General features: G+C 43.9%; 1 protein-coding gene across 1 annotated transcript in view; it reads right to left on the bottom strand.

The window, feature by feature from the left end:
* Patl1 (PAT1 homolog 1, processing body mRNA decay factor) overlaps window positions 1–6,390 on the bottom strand; it is a 33,500-nt gene extending 27,110 nt beyond the window's left edge. Inside the window, exons 1-2 of the mRNA XM_005369676.2 lie at window positions 6,266–6,390; window positions 4,116–4,227 (exon numbers count right to left, since the gene is read on the bottom strand). Of these exons, the coding sequence (XP_005369733.1) occupies window positions 4,116–4,227; window positions 6,266–6,280 (127 nt within the window). The 5' untranslated portion in view covers window positions 6,281–6,390. The remainder of the gene's footprint in view (window positions 1–4,115; window positions 4,228–6,265) is intronic.
* Window positions 6,391–10,412: the final 4,022 nt, after the last annotated feature.

Genomic DNA, 10,412 nt, shown 5'->3' with positions numbered 1-10,412 from the left:
CCCAAAACAAACAAATACAAGCCTCTAAAGTAAGCCACCTTTCATGTGGGGTTTCAGCCCCTTAACAAAATGCATGGTCAAGTGTCATAGAAAAAAATTTAAGGAGCTACTTTATTATGAGAAGCTTGGAAAGACACCATGTTGTGCTCAAAAGGGAAAAAATATACTTTAGATAAAAATTATAGAATTTAACTGGGTGGTGGTGGCTCATACCTTTAATCTCAGGACTTGGGAGGCAGAGACAGGCGGATCTCAGGGTTCAGAGTTCAAGACCAGCCTGGTCTACAGAGTCAGTTCCAGGACAGTGAGGGCTACACAGAGAAACCCTGTCTTGAAAATAAATATTATATATACACACACACACACATATATATAAATGTAATTTAAATTTTACTTATAAATCTTACTTATAAGCATTTATGTATATATAATTATAGAATTTACGTGGCTAATTATGAAACATTATCAAGAAAAAGGTCACTGGGGTTGGAGAGATGGTTCAGTGGTTAGGAGCACTGGTTGCTCTCCCAGAGGACCTGCGTTCAATTCCCAACACCCACATGGTAGCTCAGACCTGTCTGTAATTATAGTTCCAGGGCTTCTGACAACCCTCACACTGACATGCATGCAGGCAGAATACCAATGAGCATAAAATAATAATACAACAACAATAATAATAACTGGAGCGATGGGTCAGTGGACACAGCACTTGCCACATAAACATGAGGTTAAGAGTGCAAATCCCTAGCATCCACATAAAAAAATCTGTGTAGTATTCCATCTGTAATCCCAGTGCTGCAGAGGTGGGGGAAAGGGACAGGGGATGGGGAAGAGATATCTTGGGGCCAAGTTGCTTAGAAAGGCTAGCAAGCTCAGGATTCAGCCAGAGACCCTATCTCAGCATTTAATAAAGTGGAAGGGTGATTGAGGAAGTTACATTACCTACCTACTCTAGCCTCTACACATACTTTGACACATGCAAACATGAACACACATACACCACACAAAATACACATGATAAAAAGTGAAACTAAAAGCTCAACACAAAAACATGCACTTTCATACACAAGCACATACAAATGAACTAAAACATGAACACAAACTAAAAATATAGTTGCTCAGCTATATGCCAATGTCTGACCTAAGTTTACTATTGCTCAAAGAGATATATAAAGAATAACAAAAGGAAGGAGACATTTCTTCACTTAATTAACCTGTACACCCTGAATGAACTCTTTCCATAAACTTCAAGCCCATCTTCAGGCTATTTTTCTTTTCCTTTTTTCTTTTTTGGTTTTTCGAGAAAAGGTTTGACTGTTTAGCTCTGGCTGTCCTGGAACTTGACTGTAGACTAGGCTGTCCTTGAACTCACTGAGCTCTGCCTGCCTCTGTCTCTGCTTCTCAAGTGCTGGAATTAAAGGCCTGTGCCACTACCGCCAGACAGCTATTTCTAAATAAAACAAGAAGTGGATGTCATCTAAGTCATTATGTTTATGCTAAGGAGAAAAGCGGGGAGGAACACTGAGCTCTTCTAAATCAAAGCAGATTTCCAGACTTCACCAAATACACCTGTACGACAATCAGTAACTTACAGTTTGTATTCACAGTTCCTGAACCCCTTGGCCTCTGTGTTTATCTATTAAAATCAGGACAATATTGAGGCTGTGGATATAGTTCAGTGGTACAGCATTCACTTTGTGAGGCTTTTGTTCAACCCCTAGTATAGGGGAAACAAACACTGCTGTAAAAATTAATAATATACGTTCAATATCGAGAATGGAGTCTATGACCACCAGGTTAAGTTTAAGCTTTTATTTTTAGAAAACGGATAGGGATTACTTAACACCGTTTGTTGCTCTGAGATGATGTAAACACTTTTTTTTATACAGAAGACAAAGGTTAAGTTTCTTATAGAAAGGTGACATGAGAACTTTTGTTGCCAGTGACTTAACAGATATTATTCAAGGCGCTGATACCACAAATCATTAAATTGACAATTTAAACCCACTGGTTTAAACTCTGTATATTGTTTGTGTATCTATGGTTTTTCCAATGAAGTGACAGATCAACTTAGAAAGCATTTTTTTCCATAACCAAGATGTTGTAAAGGTATCAAGAACTTCAGTTCACAATTCCATCTTATCAAACTCTGAATGGAAAGCAAAGACCTTTGGAAAACTTTTCTCTAGTATAACCTTTGTTGGCAAAGAAGTCCTTAATCACCCTTCTGTTCTCAGGTGCAAAGTAAGCTAGCCATGTTATCCTGTTGCCTCTACATTCTACCAGCTGCTCTACTACGCACCCCAAGAACCTTTACCAGACCACATAAAACAGTTCTATATAATCCAGTATCCTTTCCAAGAATACTTGTGACGACAAACAAAAATGTAAGGGGGGAGAGGGAATATTGTCAAAACTCTGAAGGTCAGTAAGAAGGTGAAAATCATTCTATCAAGGTTCAAAATTGAGAATATATTATTATGCTGTCTCATCTTAGTAAATCTAGAATAGAAATCTAGTAAATAATAGAAAAATCCAGAGAAGTATATGCTGCTTGCTGCTTCTATTGTATTTTAGGGGTTACCGCTACCTCCTAAATACGATTTGCAATTCATGTCATTCCTCAGTGCCTGTAATTCTATTCTACATAGCTTCCTTTGCTATCTCCATGGAGACAGACAACAGCATCTTGGATCATGCCACTCTCCTGGACAATCTCATCTCCTGAGCGCTGGCTATCCTCCAAAGCTCTCTATGCCCTTTTCTACCAAGCACTGCTTCTACTTTCAGTTATCTCTTGTTGCTCTCCTTTGTGACAATTTTGGTTTTCTAGACAAAGCAAACCTTTCCATTTTTGCCACTTCATTCAACTCTGTGAGCTTTGAAGAATTTAAGCTGTCTAAATTATTGCAAAACCAGTAGCCACTATAACAATTTTAAAGTTTTTTGAAACTGAACACCTTAGGATCATCCAATACTACTGTATTTTTCCTGGATTTCTTATTATTTAACTTGGAACACTTATTGCAGAGACTGAACTTCAGCAATTCCAAAGAAATCACAAATATTTACACACACCCCTAATCTAAACACTGTTATTCCCGGATTCCGATAGCAGAAGCAGGGATACCTACATTTCATGTTCTCATCTGTACACTTTACTTGTTCTTTTTAAAAGCACAAACTTGTTAGTTTACTTTCTCTGAACTTGTTCTGAGTACTTTTATGAACTCATGAACATATTCTATTACCAAAATTCTTTGTATAGAAAGTGTTTTCAATGTACTGAAGAAACCTTGAGACAGCAGTAATTATTATGCAATAAAGTTGTGATGGTCTAGAATGTTTTTCCCCTTTTGAGACAGGGCTTTTTCCCATGTAGCCCAAGCCAGCCTAGCACTCAAAATCCCCCTCTTCTTCCTTTTGATTGTGGTAGACTGAATTTTAAAATGTCTTACATAGAATTTTCTACAAGTCCATTAGTTTTCCTTGTGTGCTCTACAAACACTCCCTTTACTACAATTACTTTCATCATCATTTAAATGTCTACTTTTCCAGGGATTTAAATTCTTTACTCTGGCAACCCAGAGCTACACTGTATTGAGACTTCCCGTTATTATAGGTAAGGCAGAGGCCCAGGTGAGCAGAAGAGAAGATAAACTACTGTGACTGAGGGGAGTCTGTACTATTATATAAGAAACAGAACTGGGTCGGGAAGAAGGCTCAGCTTAGCAGATAAAACCACTGCATGCACACGTCTGAACCTCAGAGTACAGCTGCATGCACTGGGCCCACGTCTGTAATCTCAACATTATTCCTACTTTGGAACAGGAGGCGGAGACACAAGAATGACTTCCATCTCTGGGTCACCTCGCCTGGAATATGTAGCTCTGAGGCAGAAACAAGAGATCCTTTCTCAACAAGGTGGAATATGAGAACCAACTCCTGAACGCTGTCCTCTGACCTCCACGAAACGGCCAGGCACATGCTACACTGACCTACACTCATGCATACGCACACAGAATAAACAAAAATTCAAATTAGAGGTTGACTTTGCTAAGACCAAAGCACTTGATCAGATCAACAGACACTATAAAAAGAAAGATGCCACTTACCAACTGCACCTGACCCAAACGTATCATCATTGAATTGATCGATTTCTTCATCTTCTTCTCCCAGGCCTTGAAATGCATCTTCATCTTCATCTAGAGGACAATCCTCTAAAGACTGCAAGAAAGAGAAAGACAGTTAACTTTTCATGAAATTTACTCAGTCATTTAAAGTAAGTCCTAATACTGGTGTCTCTTTAATGGCAGTAACATCTTAGACTGTTGGTAGATAAACACACAATTCTTTTATTCCACATGCTGAGATAGTGCTAATTATAAACAAATACTTCATTATCTTGAGTTTCATATAGTTTTGAAAATAAAATATATTTTCCTCACTACATCCACCCTTTGAAACCTTTCCATCTTTCTTCCTCTTTCCTGTAGAACTAAACTCTAGCCAGAATGCAGAACTCAAAACATTTTTATCCACAATTAAGCTGAGCATTAGAAAAACAATCACAGGTTCTTACTCTACTCTTACAAAACTGTCTAGTCATGCACATAATTAACTTTTAAAAATTCTTAATTTATCTTTATTTTACGTGCATTGGTGGCTTAACTGAATGTATGTCTGTGTGAGGGTGCCAGGTCCCTTGGAACTGAAGTTAGTTATGAACTGCCATGTGGGTGCTGGGAATTGAACCTGGGTCATCTGGAAGAGCAGCCAGTGGTTTTAACAGCTGAGCCATTGCTCCAGCCCCTGCAACTCATTTTTAAAATTAATTCAGCGATACCGCTTGAGGGCCTACTATGTCTCAGGCTTTGAGCTAGGTACCAAACCTCAGTCCCTTAAGTTGTAATTTTGAGCCAAATACAACTTGATTTAAAGAAATCTGTGTGAAGATCAAACAAAGCAAAGATTGTAGAATGCTGAATAAAAGCTAGAATCACCATATCATCTTGGGTATGTTCTACTATTTCTCGAGGCACAGGCTGATCCTCCTGCCTCACCTTCCAGCCAGTAAATTAGCTAGGTGTATTCTAATTTCAATCATTTCTCTTGCTTCAGTTTAACACGTTTTCTTTACTTATGGCAACTCTGTTTTGTTTTGTTTCTAGACAGGGTTTCTCTGCGTACCTGCTCTGGGTATCCTGGAACTCGCCTGGTAGACCAGGTTGGCCTTGAATACAGAAACCTGCCTGCCTCTGCTTCCTGAGTGGTCGGATTAAGGGCATGCACCACTGCTTCTTCTGGCAATCTCTATTCACTGTATCTCATCATCTCCATGTTTTGACAAAGTAAGTTGAGTCAAAAATGTAAAATCAAAGACCCTACTGCTTTCATTGGTCAAAGATTCCAAATTGGAATTACACACTCTAATAGGACGGCTTGTGATTTACCTCACCTGGGAACTTTTTCGACCGAAGCTACGGTCCTCTGAATCTTCCACAGAGCTAGGCCCGCAACTGCCTCCACACCAGAAGCAACATCTAGCAACTCTCTTTGAAATCACAATGATCTACTTGTTCAAATCAGGATGACTCTCTAAAGATTTCCCTAGCTCAGTCCTTAAACCGTGGGTCCGGAATCTGTTTCAGCCCTAGAGTAGGAGTTGCTCAAGGTCACACAGCAGTGGGTGGCTGTCAGCAAACAGCTACTTTCTCCGGACGACGTCCTGAAACCCACCCTTTTCCTCCACTCACCCCGTAGAAACTTCTGCCGGACACGCCCCCCTCCCCACTCCGTGCCTTCTTCACCGGCCAACTAAAGTCTCGGCCAAAAGGCCAGTCCCGGCTCCTGCACCTGACGGCTGCCCGCGTGCATAGGGGTGTGTGTAACAGGGGAGAAGGGGTTCCGGGTGCAGGGCGGGAAAAGCTTCCGTGGGCATCCCCCGGGGAGTCTGCCTGAGGAAAAGCAACCGGGTAGGAGCAATGCTAATCTCCTCGGCAGCTCCGGGAGCGGAGGCGCAAGTGTAGGGTCAGGTTACCGCACTTAACGGGCCCTCCCCGCCGCAACCCAGCGGCCGGCTCTCTCCAGTCCCGCCCCTCCGCGGTCCGGTCCGGGCTCCGCCCGAGTCCCACGGCCGATGCCGAGTCCTCAGCCACCCGCGCCCTGCCCCCTCCTCAGCGGAACAGGACCCACGCGGCGGGGCGGCAGAGGAAAAAGGGGCGCGCGGGCGAGGGAGGGGTCACTTCCGGTCGCAGCCACTCACCTCGTAGCGGAACATTCTTGGGGAGGGGGAAAAGGGAGCGGGGAGGGGAATGGGGGGGAGGGAGGGAAAGAAGCGCCGACTCCCCGGGCTGCTCCGCGCGCGCGGGTCTTCCACCGGCTCGCGACCCCTGGCCGCCGCCGTACGCCGAAGCGTGCGTGGGGACGTGCGCAGGCGCGCCTGGGAGTGGGCGGGCGCCCAGGCGGCGGCTGCTACGTAGGGACAGATTTGGCGTTTGGCTTCCCTGTGTGAGCGGCGGGAAGGAAATCCCGAGGCGAGGCACTGCGCACGCGCGGGCTGTCTGGGCTGACCTAGGGAGCCTGGGCTTGTCGCTCCGCCTTCGTGCTCCCGGAGGCGCTGTGCTCTGAGTCACGAGGTTGCCGTCAGTGCCTGGGCGGAGAAAAGCCTTGTGATTGTCACAGGATTCGTCCCTGAAGCTTCTCGGTTGAGGAAATCCCGGATTCTTGGGCGGTTTTCTTTAACGCTTAGCGTCCTTATCTGGGTGCCTTGGCTTAGCCGGGGACGGGGAATAATTACGGAAAGTCAGTGATCTTGGGAAGGGAAAGGTTGCTGGCTCCTGAATCAGCGGGCCGAGGCTGTGATTGATAAGGGGTCAAAGTGTTCACGGCGCCTGTTTTCTTAGAAAAATGCCGGGGATACATTTAAGGTGGGTTATTTAGGGGGATTTTACTCACCAGGCACTTCAGGCCGGAGGGAAGTGAGAGAGCACTCTTTAAAAGAAAAGGCGGTTGGAGTCACCGCGCCAAGGTCTGCAAGCCTGGATGCCCAGTAGGGCGACAGCCACTTTCTTGGAGTTTGTCCAGCTTGCAAGCCTGTTCTAGACTTCTGGTGCTTTGGTTTTGTTTGGCCCTAGCGTTTCTGGCGTTGCTCTGGCTCAACCTCTCCTCCCCCACCTCAAGTGACTTTTTTTTTTCCTTTCTCCTCTCCTCTCTCTTTTCTCTCTGTCTCTGTCACCTCTTCTCTCTCTCTCTCTCTCTCTCTCTCTCTCTCTCTCTCTCTTCCTCTCCTCTCTGCTCTTTCTTCCCTCTCCCTCTCTTTTCTCTCCTTTCTCTCTCGATTCTCCCTCTCTCTCCTCTCTCCAATCTCCAATCTCCGTCCCCTCCGCTTTCCTCCCTCCCTCTCCCTCTGGCTGCCCTGGCTCTTGCTTAGACCAGACTGACCTCGACCTCACAGATCCCCATAATCTCTGCCTCCTGCCTCCCAAGTGCTGGGATTAAAGGTCTGCGTGACCACCTGACTCTGGGTGTCTTAAATACAGCCTTACCTGGGAATGGTGCACTGTAAATTCTTTAACATATTACTGTGACTGCAAATCAACTGGTTTACTACACGCATTGGGTTTGAAAATAAACATTCTGGGTGGGAAACAGCAGCAGTCTTTTCACTGCTGTGAGATACTGGGTATGTTTTTTCTAAACACCTGACCCTTGGGGTATTCTTTTGTAAAATGGGTATAATTATATCTACTTCACTGGGTGTGGTAGTGCACGCCTTTAATCCCAGCCTTTGGTAGCAGAGGCAGTGTAGTTCTGTAGGTTCAAGGCCAGTCTGCTCTAAGTAATTGAGTTTCAGGGCAACCCAGGGACACACGTAGGCCTTGTCACAAAAAGAGCTGAGAAGAGGCCAAGTATGGAGGTTGCCCATCCATAATTCCAGAACTCAGAACAATGGAGGCAAGAGCTTCAGGAGTAAAGAATATTTTAGTGAAGTTTTGCAGGTCATGCCATCTGGGCTACATGAGATAGACCCTGCCTTTAAAAAAAAATCAAGCCGAGAAAGGGTGTCAGACATCACCATACTGTTACAGGCCGGCAGACCTTAGCACAACTAATGATATAATAGAAACTCTATTTAGGCCTTGAAACCCAGCATGTATGTAGGCACATACATACCTGCAGATACATACACACTCACACACACACACACACACACAGAGAGAGAGAGAGAGAGAGAGAGAGAGAGAGAGAGAGAGAGAGAGAGAGAGAAAGAGAGAACAAAGACCTAATCAAAGTCCCATAGACTGGGAAAGTCCCTAGATGTACTGACCTTGCTTTTAGGTTCCTGTAGTTTGGCTTCTGACTAACTGTACTTGCTAAGGTGTGTCAATTCGGTACGGTTTCTGTGCTTGTAAGCTCACCTTTAGAGGCTCAGGACAGCACTGGGGCCCTGAATACCCATTGTAGTTCCAGGCCGTCTAATAAAGACCTACTAGAGCCGGGCAGTGGTGGCGCACGCCTTCAATCCCAGCACCTGGGAGGCAGAGGCAGGCGGATCTCTGTGAATTCAAGGCCAGCCTGGTCTACTAGGGCTAGTTCTAGGACAGGCTCCAAAGCCACAGAGGAAACCCTGTCTCAAAAAACCAAAATAATAATAATAATAATAAAAGACCTACTATTAACTTAAACCTATGTCTAAGTAGTCTTTGGTGGATACCTCACAGCAATACCAACTTCCTTTAGATTTACATTTTCTCCAGTTTTTAAAGGTAATCCTATTTGTTATATACATATATCATGCATTTTAAAATCTTGTAAAACAGCCGGGCAGTGGTGGCACACGCCTTTAATCCCAGGCGGATCTCTGGGAGTTCGAGGCCAGCCTGGTCTACAAGAGCTAGTTCCTGGATAGGCATCAAAGCTACACACACACAAAAAAAAAACTTGTAAAACAGTTGGATGTGGTGTCACGTACATTTACTCTCAGAACTCAGGCGGCTGAGGCAAGTGGATCTCTGTGTGTTTGAGGCCAGCTCTATGTAATGAGACCTAGGCCGACCAAAACTACATAATAGCACTGTCTTAAAACAATATTCTGTGTTTAGAGAGATGGTCAGCATTTAAGAGCACTGCGTAGTCTTCCAGGGACTTGGGTTCAAATCTCAGTACCTACAAGTGGGTCACCACTGTAACTTCACTCCAGGGGATTGGATGCCCTCTTCTGACCTCCAGGATAAGCTCCAAAGCTACAGAGAAACCTTGTCTCGAAAGACCATAAGAAAAAATAGGATAATGGGCTGTGCGGCATTAACTGCTCATCCTATGGGGAAGGGATGAAATGCTCTTTATTATTACTATTTGGGAAAGTGAGGAAGAGCTTAGAGAAGTGCTAATTCCGAGAATAAGATTATTATCACAATCTTGAGCCAGACTTGAAGCTTGATTTTACTGGGGTGCATCCAAAAGCTGGCCGTCTGGTTAAGGAGAGCAGCCACACATCCATTTCTTGGGACCTTTTAAAGAGTAAAATCATAAGTTGTTGCAAAGCAGGTTTACAGAAAAGAGACAATGAACATATTGAGTAGTTCTTTGGACCATCAGCTCCCAAATAATGGCAAAGACTTTTTTAAAAAAAAATTTATTTTATTGATATTTATTGAGCTCTACATTTTTCTCTGCTCCCCTCCCTGCCTCTGCCCTCCCCTCTTCAACCCTCCTCCAAAGTCCCCATGTTCCCGATTTACTCAGGAGATCTTGTCTTTTTCTACTTTACTTCCCATGTAGATTATATCTATGTAAGTCCCTCTTAGTGTCCTCATTGTTGTCTAAGTTCTCTGGGATTGTAGTTTGTAGGCTGGCTTTCTTTGCTTTATGTTTAAAAACTACCTATGAGTGAGTACATGTGATAATTGTCTTTCTGTGTCTGGGTTACCTCACTCAAAATGATGTTTTCTAGCTCCATCCATTTTCCTGCAAAATTCAAGCTGTTGTTATTTTTTCTGCTGTGTAGTACTCCATTGTATAAATGTACCACATTTTTCTTATCCATTGTTCGATCGAGGGGCATTTAGGTTGTTTCCAGGTTCTGGCTATGACAAACAAAGCTGCTATGAACATAGTTGAGCATATGTCCTTGTGGCATGATTGAGCATCCTTTGGATATATACCCGAAAGTGGTATTATTGGGTCTTGAGAAAGGTTGTTTCCTAATTTTCTGAGACACACTGACATCCAAAGGGGCTGTACCACTTGCATTCCTACCAGCAATGCAGAAGTGTTCCCTTTTCCCCACAACCTCTCCAGCATAGGTTGTCATCAGTGTTTTTGATCTTGGCCATTTTTACGGGTATAAGATGGAATCTCATAGTTGTTTTGATTTGCATTTCTCTGATGTCTAAGGATGTTGAACATTT

This window comes from Microtus ochrogaster, unplaced genomic scaffold (assembly GCF_000317375.1).
Source record: "Microtus ochrogaster isolate Prairie Vole_2 unplaced genomic scaffold, MicOch1.0 UNK56, whole genome shotgun sequence".
Lineage (NCBI taxonomy): Eukaryota > Metazoa > Chordata > Mammalia > Rodentia > Cricetidae > Microtus > Microtus ochrogaster.
This window is presented reverse-complemented; position numbering and strand designations above follow the sequence as displayed.